The 20,092-nt window shown below is 35.6% G+C and overlaps 1 protein-coding gene across 2 annotated transcripts in view; it reads left to right on the top strand.

The window, feature by feature from the left end:
- SLC36A4 (solute carrier family 36 member 4) overlaps nt 1–20,092 on the top strand; it is a 50,749-nt gene that overhangs the window by 12,531 nt on the left and 18,126 nt on the right. Inside the window, exons 3-9 of one of the 2 annotated variants that reach the window (XM_060605385.3) lie at nt 747–837; nt 2,030–2,118; nt 3,152–3,247; nt 5,597–5,681; nt 10,873–11,100; nt 13,064–13,162; nt 19,526–19,695. In XM_060605385.3, coding sequence (XP_060461368.2) covers nt 747–837; nt 2,030–2,118; nt 3,152–3,247; nt 5,597–5,681; nt 10,873–11,100; nt 13,064–13,162; nt 19,526–19,695 — 858 coding nt within the window. Of the gene's footprint in view, nt 1–746; nt 838–2,029; nt 2,119–3,151; nt 3,248–5,596; nt 5,682–10,872; nt 11,101–13,063; nt 13,163–19,525; nt 19,696–20,092 lie in introns of those variants that run through there. The other variant, XM_078433001.2, reaches the window with a different exon arrangement.

The following is a 20,092-nucleotide window of genomic DNA, read 5'->3' as shown; positions in this document are numbered from 1 at the left end:
TATTTTGTCATCATTAATAGATGTGAGTAAGTTCTTACGGTAATAGTAATTTAACTGTTAAGCAAAGTTACATTTTAAGTGATCATAAAAGAACAGTATGAACTAAAAAAAAAATTAGGCAAGCATGTTTGTTTTATAAGTTTAAAATTTGGGCTATTCTTCCTAGTTTATTTTTTCTTGGTCAAGAGACTTCCTTCAAATGCCTCCTGGAAACTTAGGTGAAATACCTTAGGGAGTACTCAGTGTCTAAATGTTAATTAGTATTTATCTTACCTGATGATACGCATAGTTTTAAAACTTGTGTGATTTTTCTTTTAATTAAGCCCCTGTTAGGTTGATAATCATAGATCACATATACCATGATGACAGTAGTCAGTGTCAATAAATTGCTTTGTCTTATCAGCCTAGCCATATATAATCTTCGGTATTGTTCTGAATGTCATAGCAGCAAAGAATCTTAGGAGAAAATTACCTTTTCTGTATTTCTTTAATATGTACAAAAATATTTTCACTCAAATATCTAATTTAATCTCCATAATAATTTTCCATGTTCTGCTTTTAAATGGCAAAGATAAGACTTGAACCAAATATGATCTCTGGCCAATTCAACTTCTGGTTGAGTGGAATGCTATTTGATTCTTTGCCTAGATTAATTTTCGGTTCCCTTCCAATGCTAAAACAATGATCATGTGGATTTTATTAGCTTTTTCCTAAAATGTTTAAATCTTACAACTTTTACTTTTCAGGTTTGTGCAAACTCTTATGCATCTTCTTAAAGGAAATATTGGAACTGGCCTTTTAGGGCTTCCACTGGCAATAAAAAACGCAGGCATAGTGGTAAGACTTCTCTTCGTGACCTCTAGCTAAATTACAGTTATCAGTCTTGATTACAGCAAAATTGCAGGCTAACTTCTGGCCTGTTCACACATAATCTGTTCAGGTGACAGTGAGTTTGTATTGATAATATTGGGTGAACAATAATAGTAACATTTAATAAAAAATGAGAATTAATTACTCTTTTAATCTCTGCTTATTTATTTATAGCATTTGACAGAAAGATCCTAAAATAGTATTTGATTTTTCCAAGTATGGTTATATCTTATTATTCTTTTGGATTTTTCAGAGATTTAAGCAGTGTACTCATATCAAGAGATGTATTTATAGAGTAGCTTGTTTGTATTGGTGAAATTTTACAGTTTTTAAAATGGAGAATGAAATCTAGTTTTCAGATTTAAAGAGTTAACAGTTAAGAAAAGGAATAACAATATGTTTTGAAAACAAATATGTAAAGTATTATTATAACCAATTATTGTAATTGCAGAGACTCTCAGGAAGGGAGAATTCACCTATGAAGTAATGAAATTATATTTAACCTTTTTTCAGAGTCTTAAACCCTTACCAGTTTTCTAAGAACAGTTTTAACTGCCACCTTTCCCTGCAGTTGATGTTGTCCACCCTAATTTAGAGAGACGTATAAATTTCTGATTATAAAAATAAGTTTTGACAATATTTTGTTGGGTTCTCAATAACCCAGGCATTACTTTGATTTTAGTAAACAAATACTTGTAATTTTTTATGTACCACTTTCTTAAATAATCTTTTTCTTGGCATACTTCCTCACACAAAGTAAGTGCTCAACAAGCACCATCCCAGATTGGCATAGTGCTTTCTGGTCATTCAGATAGTGATTCATAGTTGCATTTAATTATAATGGTGGGACAGATGGTCATAGACTTGCCATCTGAGGTTAACTGTGATGTATGCTATCCTAGCTTATTGCATAGCTATGCTCTGTATTCATGGGTTTGGATAGGCAAGCTGATGAGATGAAGTCCTATGTCCTTGTTGTAAGTATTGCTGAAATTCTTTCAGTATCAAGTTTATGAATTTTCCTTCATGCAAATGACTAATTATTTTGCCCAACAAAATTTGTTTCCACAAAAGAGTAGTCCATTGGCTCATTCCTTATAAGGCAATTTAATTTCTGTTAAACTTAAATATTTAAACCTTATACATTTTCCCCCCACAGCTTGGACCAATCAGCCTCGTATTTATAGGAATTATTTCTGTTCACTGTATGCACATTTTGGTACGGTGCAGTCACTTTCTGTGTCAGAGGTAAATGTAAATTTGTTAAGTGTATTTTATTTATTTTAAAGCTATGTATTGATTTAAAACATTAGATAGTCTTAACTGTGCTTTACAACTAATAATTGATTTTCTCTAACCTGTTATATAGACAAGTCTAAAATAATAAATATGTAAAAAGATATTTCCTGTGATTGAAATCTGGTCAGAATATATTTATTCCTCTTAAATGATAACCTTAGTAGTGAAATGGAATGATTTCTTTTCATATGAATAAAAAAAATCAGGAAAGACCTGGAGGAAATGGAGGCCCCAGCACTACTTTTAGTTATAGAGTAATGGTCCTTAATTTGTTTGGATTTCATTTTAGGGTATAGTGCCTTTGGTGTTCTTTGCTGATATGTGGGTTGGTAAATAGTCAATAAAATAATATTCTTTTTCTTTATTTTTGTATCATGAAATGCTTCTACTGCACAGTGGACTTTTTTAAAAATAAATATTGCCTATTCTAATAAACTAATATTCTGATTTTAACTCTTTTTGTTGTTGTTAAATGTTCTTAAAACTTTGAGCAAGTCATTTATCACCTTTAAATAATGATACTTGAAAAAAAGTGGGAAAGAGAACATAGGGAAATAATAGCTACCTCATGGGGCTAAGTATTAGATAAGATAGTTTATGTGTAAATATGTTGTAAAGCCCTGTGCAGATGCATAAAATAATGCTCTTCTAAGAATGAATAATTTAGGCTTGAACAATGTAGTTGATGTTTTTAGGTAATTTAAATATTTAAATCAGTGAAGCACAAATATTTATGTCATATGACTTCTCCAAATTTATAAACTTTAACAGTAGATAAAAGCTAATATATTAGTAAAAAGACTTAAAATTTCATGAGACCTATCTTAGGGTGTGCAGATCTTGAAATCTCAAAAGCTCCTCTGTCAGTGTATACCCTTACATTTATTATTTTCTATGTATTTGATGTTCTTTTCAAGGGTTGGATTTACGGACCAACTTAAAATTTGCCTTTTTCATGTGCATGTACGTCCTTAAATTGCAGGTTTAAAAAGTCAACATTGGGTTATAGTGACACTGTGAGTTTTGCTATGGAAGTAAGTCCTTGGAGTTGTCTTCAGAAGCAAGCAGCATGGGGACGGTAAGCACTTACTATGTTTCTAGTATCTGGTTATCAAAATCACATTACTTTTCAAGTGTTTTAAGTTGACAGGATACGTGAATAGAAGCGTGATAAAGCTGGGGGGATAAACATAATCTTTAGAGTTAGACAGGCTTGGGTTCAAATCTCAACTCTGCCATTTTTCAGTTTTATGAACTGAGTCAAATGATTTATCATTTTGTTTTAGTTTTCACGTTATCAGATGAGTTTATGGTGATACTTCATAGGATTATCATAGTATTTAAAATTTTTTTTTTTAATGTTTATTTATTTTTGAAGGAGAGAGACACAGAGTGTGAGCAGGGGAGGGGCAGAGAGAGAGGGAGACCCAGAATCTGAAGCAGGCTCCAGGCTCTGAGCTGCCTGCACAGAGACCAGTGAGGGGCTCGAACCCACAGCCGTGAGATCATGACCTGAGCCGAAGTCAGATGCTTAGCTGACTGAGCCACCCAGGCGCCCCAGGATTATCATAGTATTTTAAATAAAATGGTATTTATAAAGCATCTGGCTAACCTATGATCTAGTCATGTTAATATTTTTTTTTTGAGGAAAGGAGAAAAAGCAAGAAAAATGTTGCAGTCTCATTATTTTAGATAAAATTGTGGTGTTTGGCTTTCATGCTCATAGAACATTTGAAGTGTGTATTTTAGCATAATCTTATTTTGCTATCTTATCATTTAAATGTAACTTCATCATTGGTAGACATGGCTGATCAAAGCCAGCTGAAAACAGGACTGGAAAAATAGGCATAGGTAATCAACAAAATGCTGACAGTGGTACAAATGATATGTGCTGTGGAAATTAAAAGAAGGAAAAGAACAGTGGAGTGCTAGTAGAGTTTATGGTTAAATATTACCTTTCTGGGAATTTGCAGGAAGTTCGATTTATTTGAGCTTCTCAGAGTTCTTGATATGCCAAGTAGAAGAAGGAGGAAAGCAGACTAAAAGCCCTAGGATTTGCCCCAGAATCCTATCTTCTTCCTTGTTCTGCCCCAGAGTAGAGACAGCTTTGTCTATTTTTTCTGTCAAGAAGAATGACTTTCAGGTAGATGTGGCTGGAATGATTGTTGGTAAGATGTAAAATCCAAGGTGGATGAAAAGATCTTAAGGGAATACTTAAACATAATTAAACGTAATTCATCAGAAAGAAGAAACTTGAATTCATTTCAGGGTAGTAAGATTCTTTACAATAAGGAGATCCCTGAAGAACCATGAGAGCTATACTTATGGCAAGAATGAAAATAAGCAAGGACCCATCCAATTTCAAATGAGAGAAGGAAGGTCTGTAGACTTGTAGACCAGATTGTTTGACAACTTGACATTGATTGTCAAGCAAACACTACAATGAATTAGTAGGTGAATGCTATTGTAGTTACTCATCATTCCCTGGACAAAATAGAGACGTATGGGCTGCATATTAATAATATGCAGGCAGATTTATAACTTGATTAAACACAATACCCAAACTATGCAAATTTAACTGGTGGCATCCCTTTCTCACTTTGTACACTATTTTATGTAGCTGGAATTCTTTCTCTCTCTCTCTCTCTCTCTCTCTCTCTTTTTAATGTTTGTTCATTTATTTTGAAAGAGATCATGAGTGGGAGAGGGAGAGGGACAGAGAGAATCCCAAGCAGCTTGCACCCCTGTTAGTGCGGAGCCCGATGGAGAGCTCCATCTCATGAACCCTGAGATCATGACCTGAGCCAAAATCAAGAGTCAGATGCTTAACCGACTGAGCCACCCAGGTGCCCCTGTAGCTGGAATTTTCTTAAGTTATCTCATTAAGAGATACTACTGGAGCTTACTCAGAGCTAAGCTACTGGATAAGTCTTTGGTTTATGATTTAGGTCCACACCCCCAGTCCTCTCCCATTTCATGTTCTTATTAGTGATTTGGATAGTGGAGAGCATGCTCACTCATCACATTTGCAAATGACATGAAGCCAAGAAAGCTGGGAAATACACTGGGTTAATCAGAAAAAGCTCAAGAAGTAGAGGAGATAGGCTTGATCTAAAAGATGAAATTTTTTCATGAAATCATTTTATAAGCATATAGTCAGACTGTTGAATTTCAGAAATAAATGATAGGGAAATGTTGGCCTTTTAGCTGAATGGAACATCCTTTTGGTGAGTAATACTTCACTAGTTCATATACTGATAGCAAATGTGTGGTCTTTGAGGAAGTAAATTTTATTTACTTATTTTATTTAAGGAAATGACAAGAATATAAGCTATGATAAAATGTTTTCAAATAGTTTAAAAAGAGAAAAATGTATTAATATATCAGCAGCTCTTATTGATACTTATTTGTGGGTATCTCTTTTCAGGAGTGTGGTTGACTTTTTTCTGGTGATAACACAGCTGGGATTCTGTAGTGTTTATATTGTCTTCTTAGCTGAAAATGTAAAACAAGTAAGTATTTCTCTTCAGTTATGGAGATCAGTTTCTTCCCATTCCATAGTTTTGGCATCATATTTCCTTTGAGTAAACCATGCTGAATATGAAAATGTGTTGCTTTCATAAAGCATGTTCCTTTGTAAATTTTCCTTTAGTCTTCTTTTTTGTAAGTTGGATTTTCTGCTGCTGTTGTTGATTTTACTTTTCTTGCCATTGTATATCAATAATGTTTGTTATGTCAGATCAGAACTGGACATAATTTGACGGATTCTTACATACTTGAAATTTAGGTCTCAAAAGCAGATACACAGATGTTTTGGAAGCATATTTTTAAATTAATTTTTTATAAGTAAACATATATGGTTTAGCCAGCAACCTAAAAAGTGAAGTAAAAAGAGGGCATTACTAAAATCCAGTAATTATTGCTATTGTCTAAAAAGATACCATGTCAAAAATGTGTAGTGTTCTGTAATTCTCTCCATATTTTAAGGATTCACTTTGAAAGGAAGTGGTTTGCAGTCTTGGTAGAGACTGTCAATTTGAACAAACATGCAAAGCACTGAAATAAAGAAGCTCCCCTATCAAAACAACGCCAAAATACATTTCTTTATGCGCTTTAACTTGTAACGAGTACATTACACCCTGTTCTGCTTTAATCATTATTTTAATCAATAACATTTATTAACTATCCATATGTGCATTGTACAATAGTAGACATCTTACATAGTAAGATACAGTACTTGTAGGTATTTTAATGCAAAATGATATGAATATGTTTTCTAAAGAACCTATATGTAGATATATAAGTATGTATTTGACTCACTTTTTCAAGTATAAAGTATGCTTCATTTTATATTTAGACCAGGAATGACAAATTTTCTGGAAAGGTCCAGATAATAAGTATTTCCAGTTTTGCAGGTCGTATGGTCTTCTTGACTTAGCCATAGACAATAATGATAGTAACAAATATATATGGCAATATTCCATTAAAACTTTATTTCAAGAATTTAGGTGGTAGGCTGGATCTGGTGTTTGGGCCATAATTTGCTAAAGCCCCTAGCTTAGATTTTTAATGTTGGAAAGGCTCACGGAGTCAACCCTTCCTTACAAATGGGAGAGTAGATGCTTTCATTAGCATTACTCATTAGACAGTGTGCTTTTTGACTTACAAGTATTTAATTCCACAAGTTGCATATTCTTTTGACTACTGACTCAGTCAAGAGACTATCTGTTGTCAAGAACTGATAAGACATACCATCTTACCAGTCATTTATGTAGAATACGATGAAAAATGATCCTTTTCCAGGATTATACAACATGGTAGTCATATATCTTTTCTATTATGTTCTAAGAGAGCCACCACAAACTTGATGTGAATTTAAGAATAATGCTAACAATGCCTAATAATCTTATATTAATAAAGTATTGCATTTTTCATTTAGTTTTTCATTTAGTTTTTACCACTACTCTGTCATGTACAATGCTCATTTTTTGAATGTGTAAACTAAATCTCACAAAGCATGAGCAGTGTGCCCTAAGTCATGCAGATTAAACTGAGAACTAGGTCTATGACACACTGGTGCCACCCATTACATTAATTGTTCATCACTGGACAGGACCTTGTCTGATTTTAGTTGTGCGTGTGTGTGCACATGACATAGAGTATGTAAATGCATATAAGCTTAGGGTTGGTGACTTTCTCCTATGAAATATTATCAGTTGCTTCCAAAGTTGAATGGAAGAATTTAACTCATTTGCACATGTTCTAAGAAGGCCAGGCAGAAAAAGTGACTCTCTGGGAGAAGAATGCCTGCTATAGGTGGAACATTGAAAGTCCTTTGAGTTATAAAAAGCAACATGGTAAAAGATACGCAGACTTGAGAAAAGTTGAAAGCAATGGTGAACACTTCACCTCAGCAGAGCAGACAGATGGTTATTGAAACAGTCACATCAGAGATGTTCACTCTCTGCAGATCTGTTCTCTCACATTTTATAGCAGTCTCCAAGAGTAGACACACTGGTTGATTATACGTTACCAATTACTATTGTTAGAGTTAAAAACTGTAAGTTTATTACCACATTAATCTACATAAAATCAAAGTTGCCGTATTTTATCAGATCAGAGAAGTAAGGGGTTAGTTGCCATACAGATGTGTGAACCTCCTACTCTGACTGCCACAGGACTGTTTTTGGTCCCATTAAGTCATTGTGGACAATTGGCAGGAGAAAATGAATGGATAGTACCTCCAATGATTTAATCCATCGTGGTTATTGTAGCTCCCCTCTGTTCCTACTCGAAGATACTCTAGAACATTTCAGGTAGATAAAATAGTGTTTTTGGGAATGAAGAGTGAGGAAGGGATATCAAGAGAAAAAAAGATATAGTGATACTTAAGACCGTGTATTTTAAAGACAGAATATCCACATTCAAATTGCTTCTCTCTCAGTTTTAAATCACACATTGGTCAAGATCTCCTTATCCCTGGTCAAGCCTCAGTTTCCTTATATGTAAAATGGGAATAATAACAAAATCTCCCATTGTTCCTCCTAAACTTATCATGAGGCTCAAGTGACAAAAGGTTTGTGAAAGCCTTTGCAAAATGTAAAGCAGTACACAAATATAGGGTGTTAAGGCTTTTTAATTTTGTATTTATTTTAACTTTGCTGAAGAACATAATCTACCTTTGGAATTTTAACCATTAAATTACTGAATCATTGAAAATTAATAAGTAGTAGATTTTAGTAAATTTAAGCTTTAAATGGAAACAACTGAATTTAGTAATTTTATTTTATAATATTTATTTCAGTGTTTTGCATTTTGGTAAACATGTGAGATCATAGGAAGTCCTATTAGATAGCCAATATCTGTCTCTAGAGGGCACCAAAGGACTCAAATGTTTACCTGAATCTTGCTCTGGGTATGTATCTACACTTTATTTTATTTTTTAATCCTGATGATTTTTATAATCATTTTTCTGGCAAAGAATACTAAATTATTATGAGATATTTGTGGTAGAATTAATTTCATGTTCCCAGCCATCTCACCATTCAAACAACCCTTTTTAAAATTGATTATATAACTGATTTTCTCTTGCCAGGTATCCTTGTTAGAGCTTAATGTTGATCATTATCTAATCTGATTATGGGTGGTACTTCTTTGATACAGAAGCATTTGGCTGTAAATAATTTTGTTACTGGGAAAATGAGTCAACAAATAAAATATGTTTTTAAAAGCCAAGTAATGTGAATTACCAATTTTGCTTCTAATTTCAGATCCTCAAATAGAAAGTTTTGGGGGCGCCTGGGTGGCTCAGTTGATTGAGCGACTGAGTTTGGGTCAGGTCGTGGTCTCATGGTCTGTGGGTTTGAGGCCCGCATCACATTCTGTGCTGACAGCTCAGAGCCTAGAGCCTGTTTTGGGTTCTGTGTCTCCCTCTCTCTCTGCTCCTCCCCTGCTTGCGCGCACTCTCTCCCTCTCTCTCTCTCTCTCTCAAAAAAAAAAAAAAAAATTAAAATACAAAGTTTTGATGGCCAATTACAAGATACATGTGAGGTATGCATTTCTTAAATGGTTCATGGTATAACCTGAGAGTTTGTTAGTCCAGTACAAGTTACAAATTGCCTATCTAACTTAAAACTAGTAAATACATTGCCTGCAGTTTAAGGTGATGTGTACATTTGTAGTGATACTAAACATTGTTTATCACAAATTAGAAGTATAGAATTATACTTCTATATAATTTTGTTTCTATATAGTATATAGGAAACAGTTGAATTGTTAATCATATTATAATTTTGTTCTAAACTTCTGACTTAATGGGCCTCTTAATACTTATTATATTTAGAGAGAGAGATGTCAAAGTAGAGGGCAGGTGGCTAGTTGAGCAAGGGGCCTCCCCTTTCCGAATTACAGTATTTTGGTCCAGTTAACATGCAGCGGTCATAAGCTAAATTCTAGTGTCTCCTGCCGGGTTTGGATCCTAGAACTACCACTTACTGGCTTGATATTATGTAAGGTTTTTTTTAAGGCCCTTCTTTAAACCTCAGTTTCCTCAACTATAAGTTGACATTAATATTACTAGCCATCTCAGACAGTTGTTTTGAGGATTAGATGAGATGTTGTATATATTTAGTTCAGTACTCAAAAAATGCTCCCTATTATTATTATAGGATCTTGTTCTTAAGAATTTAAGTATCTAGAGACTTGATAATGTCATTGTGTTCAAAGGAGGGTGTAGAGTGTTTGTGGGCAAATAGATTTTCCCTAGCATTTAAATTATAATATTATATACCTCTGCTGTGAGTTTGTAAGAGTGTTTGTAGAGTCCTGCATAATTTCATTTTTGTTTTAGTAAGTTGGATTATGTGATTAATTGAATGAGACAAGTTTTAATATGTGGAACCTATAAATTACTGTAACTCTTGAACACTGAATGTTGGTATATAGAAGTGGCTGAATTAATTTGAAGGTAAAATTGATTTATTGAAGTTTTTTGCTCTAGCAAAAATTTATCTACATCTAGCACATGGCCATGCATGTATTGATAGTGATGATTATTTATTTATTTAAAAGATTTTATTTTTAAGTAATATCTATACCCAACATGGAACCTGAACTCAACCCTAAGATCAAGAGTCATATGCTCTAACTGCCTGAGCCAGCCAGGCACCCCTTTGATAGTGATGATAATTTATAAACAGTTGTTTTATAAAACAGCTTTAAAGTTAGGCTATGATTTCTAAACTTTATCTTGACTACTGTACATTTCTAAGAGGTATATGAGCTTGTTACCTTCTCTGAAGAGAGTAAGTCAGAGTAGGATATCTGGAGTAGAATATGGTCATTCTAGGCAAGTATACATCCACTTTTGATTATCTCAGAAGCAGGTTGAGCCTTTGCTGGAATCATGAGTACAAAGCTTCAAAATAAATTGGTAAATTAATCCTCATAATTTTCTAGTGAACTTTATTTTTACAGTATGATAAAAGAAGTTGTTTTGCAAAGAAGAATTATCCTATTTTAATTATCCTTAAATTTGATAAATATGTATTTCTAGGAAGCTAGAATATCTTGAAAAAATATAAACATTTATTGTAAAGGAATTATCATAGAGTGTATAGGTAATTTCTTGATATTTTGTCACTTATAAGTTGATGAAAGTTTTTTTCTCCCCCTCTTCCTTATTCTCCTGGTAATCCTATGTAGGTTCATGAAGGATTCCTGGAGAGTAAAGTGTTACTTTTGAATAGTACCAATTCATCAAATCCATGTGAGAGAAGAAGTATTGACCTAAGGATATATATGCTTTGCTTTCTTCCATTTATAATTCTTTTGGTCTTCATTCGTGAGCTAAAGAATCTGTTTGTGCTTTCATTCCTCGCCAACCTTTCCATGGCTGTCAGTCTTGTGATAATTTATCAGTATGTCGTTGGGGTAAGTATAACATGTTTTTAACCGTTTTTAACCTATGGTTCTTATAACTAATTCTTTGTTCACTTTGGAGGTAAAAGTAATGATGTGTGAAGACCCCTACTTCGTCATGTGGCACACGGGAGATAATCAGTAAACTTGGGGCTCCTGCTCAGCTGGCAAAGTGTGTGACACAGAGCGCAGGCTTTGTCTTCAGGCCTGGTTTTGAATCTTGGTAAATCTGTTTCTGGGCTTTGTAACGCTGCTGCAGAAGATAGTGATACCTACCCTATTGAGTTGTAAGATTTAGGAATGCCTCAGTACACTGTGTAACAGGAATCAAAGAACTCACTAGTGTTTTCTTTATTCTTGTAAGATTTGAACCAGTCTCGAGATGTAATTTTATAATTTTCTTTGACTTCTGAACCTGTTTTTGCTGCTACCACTTCCATTCACTGCCACTCTACTAATCTGTAGCCTGTCTGTCTGAAGTAGGCAGCCTCAGTTGATTTCATTGTCTGAAGTCTGGGGATCCTAACCCTACAAGGACTATTCTTAAAAAAACATCGGTTGATGGGATTCAGGGGATCTGCAAATCCCTTAAAATTATTTGCAAGATTTAGCATCTCTGTATGTATATATGCATTCTTCTACTGAGCAGTGTATAGCTTTCATCTCTAAGGGGCTGAGGACTCAGAAAAGGTCAAGAATGCCTGCTCTAGTCTTTCCTGAGCCAATCCATTTTGTATATTGCTGTTGCAATTGTCCTAAAACCTCCATTGGCAATTTATCACAAACTCTGTTATGATGGGTCTGTTTCATTCCCCCTGCCCTGAATTCTAAAACCTGTAGACATTTTCTTATTGTACATGAGATGGAAGGGAACAGGCAGGAACATCTCATAAGGCTTTCTGTAGTTCACGACCCCTTACCTGAACATGTAAGAATTAGTGGAGCAGAAAAGGTGGTTCCTTAGGTAGAGGGAACAGTGTGAGTCTTGAATAACAGTTAGGTATTCTCAGATGACCCAAACACTTAAATATCCCTTTCATTTTGACCATAACTTGTATTTTCCATCATGGATAACCATTATATCACACAAGTCTCCCTACACTTCTGATATTCTAGACCTCTTTATTACCCAAATTATCCATGTGCTTTTACACTTCAGGTTATTTTTTTCATCCTCTTTTCTTGGTCTTGAATTCCACTTCCAATTAAGGAGGGCAGAGAACACAGGATGGTAAACAGAGTGGGAAGCAGACTTGGGATAGCTGGAAGATATAGTCGTTGTGGAACCAGAGATCTTGAACAAGATGTACAGTTTGTGAGTCTCCGGATGGCAAAAGTTGGAACAAGGCTGTGGGTTGGGGCTGAGTAATCAAAGCCAGGGTCAAGGAGTATGTATGAATAATAAGAGTAATGGCAACTGGCTGGTTAAAGTGTAAGACACTGCATCAAGAAGGAGACCTGTACGAGGAAGCAGCAGAGTTATGAGGTAGAAAGCCAAAATCAGGAACCAGGTGACTTGGAGATGGAAAGAGCAAAACCGAGTAGAAAATGAATTTCGCTAGACACCATGAGCAGTGGTTGATAACTGACTATATGGCACTCAGTTCAGACTGAGTATGCTTATGTTATTTCCTGTTGTGCCAGGAGCCATACCCAGTGTGAACAGCCTGGGACTTGAAGGTGGAAACAGGTAATCGGGAGCATTGAGCTCAGATGGAATGTGTGGGCATGAGGGAAACAATGGCTTTTGGCAGTGAAATTCTAACAGCTTGGCTACATTTAACATAGGTGCTTAAAGTGTTTATTGAAAGAACTATTCACTTTTATAACATACATTTGTTATTGTGAAGCTCAGAAGTATATGATGTCACGCTTTCACGTTTTACATTGTTTACATTGTCCATGATGTCACGTTTTACATTGTTTAAAATAAGTAAAGATGTAACTTCTCTTGTTTTTTTCTTTCTTTCTCCAGAATATGCCAAATCCCCACAATCTTCCAATAGTGGCTGGTTGGAAAAAATACCCACTTTTTTTTGGTACTGCTGTGTTTGCTTTTGAAGGCATAGGAGTGGTAAGGATTTGTTCTTTATTATTGTTCATAAAAATTTTAAGTTAACACAAAGATTTATGTAGTCAAACTACATTTAAAATGCACTTTTCTTTTTTGTTTCTATTTTCTTCATTACCAGAACACTATTTGCAGTTTGATAGGGTAGACTTGAATTATAGTTTAGTTTAGATGATTTTTAATGTTTTATTAAGGAAAATTTCAAGCCTGATACAAAATCTTGAGAATAGTATGATGAACTCTTGTATAAGCATCACCCAGCTTTAAAAACCAACCCATGGCCGACTTTGTTTTATCTGTATTCCATCTACTCTGCCAAGCCCAAGTTACATTCAGACAAGCCCCAAACATCATATTTTATAGACTAGATGATTTGAAGTGGATTGAAATTGTTACAAAGTTGCCATTACATAGAAGAATCAAATATAAATTCTCCCTTTAGATTTGCACATGTCATATTTGTTTTGAGAAATGATAATATCATAAAGCTAATACCAAGAAATACAAGTACCCTGAGGATTCTAAGATCTTAAATATTTCCATTCAAGATGTTTCCAGTCTATTTAAAGCCTGAAATGTGTAGATTTGGGGAAAATAGAAGATTGCTTTCTGCTCTGCAGCTTATGTTCCATTGTCAGATGGTTTGGTATAGGAGCAAAACCACTTATACATCTATGCGAACTACAGATGAAATAGATCTAAAAGACAATTTTACAGCATCTTGCTTGCGTTCCTTGTCTCTCTGAATTCTCCTTTAGAGAATTCTCACATATTCTTACAGTTCCACTTATCACTGTTACAGAAATAACTGCAGGTTTTCACTTATGTCTTTAACCAGCAAGCTCTAGTTAACTATTGGACATTTCCAGTTAAGTTGTTCCTCTGACATCTTAAGTTCAGCAACTCCAGAGTACTACATAGACTGTCTTATCTAAAACCAGCTTCACTTTCTCATGTCCTGTTACTTTCAGGTTTTTTTTTTTGCAGTTGCTCAAGCTTGAAACATTGGAACAGTTCCTTTCACTTTGCCCCTGGTTCCCCCATTCCATCAGTAATGAAGGCATGTCTGTTTTTCTTTCCTGTTTCCCCATAAATGAAAATACATTTGAAACACCCAAATGCTATCTAATGTGAAGGAGCCTATCTAAATGTGAATTTCCTTCCCTTTCTCCTTTTCTAGCCACACCGGCACCATTCTTGACTGTAGCCCTTTATTTCAGGTCTGGATGATCTTTACAGCATCCAAATTATTCTCTCTTCTGTTAACCAGTTAATATTCCCATATGGACCTATCACCTCAAAAGTGGAGATATTACTAGAGTTATTATCTCATAGTGTTATTTTGAGGACCACATGAGATGCTGCATTCGAAGCATCTAGAAAAATACCTGGCAGGGGCTGGTCCAAGATGGCAGTGTAGGAAGATCCGGAACTCCCCCCTTCCCAAGGACACATCACGTCAACAGCTACATATGGAATAATCCCCCTGAAGAAGAACTGAATGCTAGCTGAAGAGTTCCTCCACAACAGAGGATAAAAGGGCCCCATCAAGACAGATGAGGGAGACAGAGATGTGGTCTCACCAAAAACCCCATCCCCAGTGCGGCAACCCAGTATAGGGAGCTTTTATCTGAAGAGCAAGGGGTTTGTGACCCACATCAGGCATCCTAACCCTTCAGACCTGCACTGGAGAGACAAGTCCCCAGTGGGGCTTACATCTGTGGGATCCAAAGGACTGTAGGATCTGAGAAACTCCTTTTTAAAGGGCTCGCATATGGACTCACTTGCCCCAGAACCTAGCATAAAAGCTGCAGTTTGAAAAGTGCCTAGGCCATATGTGGAGGAGATTTCATTTGTGAATCTTAAAAGAATCTGGAGAGGCAGGGACATGTTGGGACTTTCCCTGGGGATGGAGGCACTGGTGGGCACCATTTTGGCAGTCTCCCTCTGTGATGCTGGCATAGGAGGACACTCACAAACACAGCAGCCTCCCTCTGCCTTGCTAACAATGGTGGGTGTGCCCTGCCCCCAGTGCTATTCCCCTGCCATACTAAGGCTGTGGGCAAGTGTAGTCCACACAGGGGACACCCCTTGATCCCTGGCCCTGGTGGCTAGGAGGTTTTATGTTCCAGGGCCCCATGGGACTGTAACAATGGGAAAGACTGTTCTTGGCAGGCTCCCATGCCCAGGGTGCTGTACAGACAGTTGACTGAAATGTACTCCAGTTTGTCAGCAAAAAAGGCTTATTTACAAGTTCTGAAGCTTTAACCTGAGGGACAGGCTTCAGGTTTGCCATGCATCTTGAGGCTACCAAAGCACTCTGAAGGAACACAGGGAGACACCGTCCTGTGCTCTCCCTTGGCCTTGCTACAGCCTGGTGATACCTCCCAGAAAGGAGCTTAGAGTGTTGTCTGAAGCCTCAATTTTTGCAACTGTTATCCAGGGGGCCCCTCCAGATCTCCTACTCTAGAGGCCAGCAGGGTTAACAATTATAGCCCTACAGACTGTATATTTCCGTACTTTAAACGCTGCTGCCCAGGAATCTGGCTTTCAACTGTTCTGAAATTTGGTACTGACTAAAATCCCCACACTGGAACACTGGCAGGTCTTGGCACGCCCTCAACAACTGTAACTTCTCAAGATTAAATCAGTCTGCTTAGACAGTCACAAAGGTTCAAGAGACAGCCAAGACCTAGGTCAAGGTTGAATGATGAAGTTCATCTCCTACACAAGGTCACTCCTTCAGGACTGGGAGATGTAGCTGTTTCAGTTAATACACAGAAACAAACACAAAAAGTCAGGAAAAATGAGATGGAGGAATGTGTTCCAAATGAAGGAACAAGACAGAACTTCTGAAAAAGACCTTACTGAAATAGAGATAAGTAATCTATTAGTGGGTAAGAGTTTGAAGTCATGGTCGTAAAGATGCTGATGGAATTTGGGAGAAGAATAGATTGACACAGTGAGAACTTCAACAAAGAGAGAAAATATAAGTGCCAAACAGAAGTCACAAAGCTGAAGAATGTGCTAACTGAGCTGCAAAATATACTAGAGGGGTTTAGCAGCAGACCAGATGAAGCAGAACTCATCAGTGACCTCGAAGACAGGGCAATGCAATTCACCCAGACGGAGCAGGAAAAAGAAAAAGAAAAAAAAAAAAAAAACTTTGAAAAAGTAAAGCTTAAGGAACCTGTGGGATAACATCAGGGAGAATAACATTTGCATTATAGGAATCCTCGAAGGAGGAGAGAGAAAAAAGAGGCATAAAAACTAACAAAGAAGTAACGGCTGGAAAATTCCCTAACCTGGAGAAGGAAACAGACATGTAGGTCTACAGATAGTTCCAAATAAGATGAACCCAAAGAGACCCATACAAAGACACATTGTAATTAAAATGTCAAAAGTCAAAGAGAGAATTTTTAAAGCAGCAAGAGAAAAACAACTTGTTACGTACAAGGGAACCCCCATAAGGCTGTTAGCTGATTTTTCAGCAGAAACTTTGCAGAACAGAAGGTAGTGGCATGATATATTCAGAGTGCTGAAAGGAAAAAAAACAAACAAACCAAGAACTTATAACCAGGAGTACTCTACCTGGCAGGGTTGTCTTTTGGAATTGAAGGAGCTCTTAAAGTGAACAAAAGGGTGAGCATGGCCATCCTTGACTTTTCCTGATCTTAGAAGAGAAGTTTCAGCTTTTTATTGTTGAGTTGGTACTAGCTGTGGGCCTGTCATATGTGGCCTTTATTATGTTGAGTAATGTTGCCTGTGTACATACTTTGTAGAGTGTTTTTATCATGGATGGATATTGAATTTTGTAGATGCTTTTTCTGCATCTGTGGTGATGGTCATTTGATTTTTTTCCTTCATTTTGTTAATTTGGTGTATCATGTTGATTCATTTGTAGATGCTGAATCCTCCTTGCATCCTGGGAGTAAATCCCACTTGATTGTGGTGTATGATCCTTTTAATGTATTATTGAATTTGGTTTGCTAATATTTTGTTGAGGATTTTTACATTTGTGTTCATCAGGGATATTGCTTATAATTTTCTTTCTTTTTCTTTCTTTTTTTTTTTTTTTTTTTTGGTGTCCTTGTCTAGTTTTGATATTAGGGTAATGCTGGCCTCGTAAAGTGAGTTTGGAAGTATTCCCTCGTCTTCAGTTTTCTGGAAGAAGTTGAGAAGGATAGGTATTAAATCTTATTTGAATGTTCGGTAGAATTTGCTTGTGAAGTCATCTGGTCCTGGACTGTTGTTTGTTAGAAGTTTTTTTGATTACTGATTCAGTCTCCTTACTAGTAATCTTTCTATTCAGATTTTCTATGTCTTCATGATTCAGTCTTGGAATTATATATTTCAAGGAATTTATCCTACTTCAGTTTATTGGCATATAATTGTCCATTGTAGTCTCTTATGACCCTTTGTATTTCTGTAGTATCAGTTGTAACTTCTCTTTCATTTCTGATTTTATTTAATTGTGCTCTCTCTCTTTTTTAACTGGTGAGTCTAGCTAAAGGTTTGTAAATTTTGCATGGCAACTATAGGCAGTAATACTTTATTGCATATTTGAAAGTTGCCAAGAGAATAAATCTTTAAAGTTCTTATTATAAAAAAAATTGTAATTTTGTATGATGATGGATGATAACTAGACATGTGGTGATCACTTTGCAGTGTATACAGATGTCAAATTATTATGTTGTACATCTGAAACTAATACAGTATTCTATGCCAATTTTATCTCAATTAAAAAATGGTAAATCGTAAGTACTTGGTAAATAATTGCTGTTATTATTTCTTAGTGTCTTTTACTGTATGATCAGATCACCTGGCCGGAACCTCTGAAGAATTGCCTAAAGTAGCTTAACTCTTCAATTAGCCTTTTTTTCCTTTTTTTTTTAAAGGTTTTTTTACATAATAAACATAACTTACTCATCTCACAAAATTGACACACAGTAGATACACATGGATACAGAAGCAGTTATGACATGAATATACATAGGTTAGTATGCACACATGTATTTCCTAGCACCATCAGATAAGAAGTCCTGTTAGCAGAGATACACAGTCACTACAAGCCCGCTCAGCACCCAGATCTTGATTTCTAAGTACCATTCTACAACAAAAGAACGAAATTTCTTTGGAGAAATGGCTGATTCTGGGGCTGAAACCAGGAAATTCAAGATGAGTCTGGAGCGTTTTGTAGTGCCAAAAAGTATGGAAGTGCTCAGAAAACAAAAGAACAGAGGCATGTCAAAGGACTACAAGGAATACGAGAACCTGATGGGATTCACAATGACCAAAGCTGGAACAATATGAGCAACAAAATAAATAAATGCTTTGGATTCATACCCAAAGTATAAGACAATATACATGAATGCATACTAATATAAATGAGCAATTAAGTAAATTTGTACATAGAGGGATTCCCAAATCACTTATGTAGGTATTCCTCTCCGGGAGGTGTAGCTTAATCCCCCCCAGTCCCTGAATTATGGGCCGCATTTAGTGACTTGGCTTCCAACAAGCAGAGTATGATGAGAAAGAAGAAAAGACCTTTACAAGCAGAGAAACCTGGCAAACACTGCCGTAACCAAGTGATCAAAGTGAATTTCACCGGTGATAAATCATGTTGATAGTATGTGTGATGAGAAGGGCATTTCACCTCTGTGGTATCTTATTCTAAAATCTATAATCCCAGTGTACAAACATCAGGCAACATCAGACAGGCCCCAGTAGAGAGAAATTATACCAAATATCTAATCAGTACTCCTCAAAACTGTCAAGGTGATGAACAATGATAAAGGATTGAGAATCCATCACAGTTAAGAGAAGACTAAGGAGACAGGAGATATGGTGACAAAATGCAGTGTGACATCCTGGAAGGGACCCTGGAACGGAAAAAGGACATTAGTGGAGATACTAATGAAATCCAAATAAAAATTTGGAGTTTAATAATGTACCAATGTTGGTTCTTAGTTGTAACAAATGTACTTTGGTAGTATAAAATGTTAACATGAGGGGAAACTGGTCAGGGGTGTATGGGAGTTTTTTGTTTGTCTTTGCAACTTTTCTGTAAATCTGAAGTTATTCCAAAATAAGAAGTTACTTACAAAAACCTGACAGGTTTGCTTAGTAAGAGCTGATTTCAGACCTTTTTAAGGATGTAAAAATCTGTAGTGTAAATAATATATATAACACCAAGAAAAATATTCAGTAATTTATTATGTGTTTTTTAAAAGGAAATAAAATTTGCATATAAACTATAGAAAGATTAATTTGTGTATATGTAAGACAAGTATATATGTATACTTGTGTATATATAAGACAGATCATTTTAAATGACTTGTATTACCTACATTCTCTTTGTAGGTCCTTCCACTGGAAAATCAAATGAAAGAATCAAAACGCTTCCCCCAAGCATTGAATATTGGCATGGGAATTGTTACAACTTTGTATGTAACATTAGCTACTTTAGGATATATGTGTTTCCGTGATGAAATTAAAGGCAGCATAACTTTAAATCTTCCCCAGGATGTGTGGTAGGTGGACCTGATTTTGTTAATCCTAGCTTGTATACTCTATAAATATAGCTTACCAATGTTTGATGACAAAGATGTATTTTTGGATTTATGGTTTAAACATTTAAAATTTTTTTGTGATTCCTTATTTGTATAACCTTATTTGTGATTTCTTATTTTATTGTGATTTCATAATCTTCAGAGACCATCTAGTATTTTATAGGTCCTTTTGAGATTCTTTGAAAAGATTAAAAATTATAGGATATCCCAAATTTGAGTAAAATATCAAAGTAAAACATGGATTCTTTTAATATGGACTCACTATAATAAAAATTGTAATACATGTACTTGATGCCAACAAATCCAACACTCTGGGTTCCTGATAAAATAACCCATCACTTATGACCCTCACTATTTT

Source organism: Panthera onca, chromosome D1 (assembly GCF_046562875.1).
Source record: "Panthera onca isolate mPanOnc1 chromosome D1, mPanOnc1 haplotype 2, whole genome shotgun sequence".
NCBI classification, from domain to species: domain Eukaryota; kingdom Metazoa; phylum Chordata; class Mammalia; order Carnivora; family Felidae; genus Panthera; species Panthera onca.
Note: the sequence above shows the minus strand (reverse complement) of the source record. Positions and strands in the feature narration are given on the sequence as shown.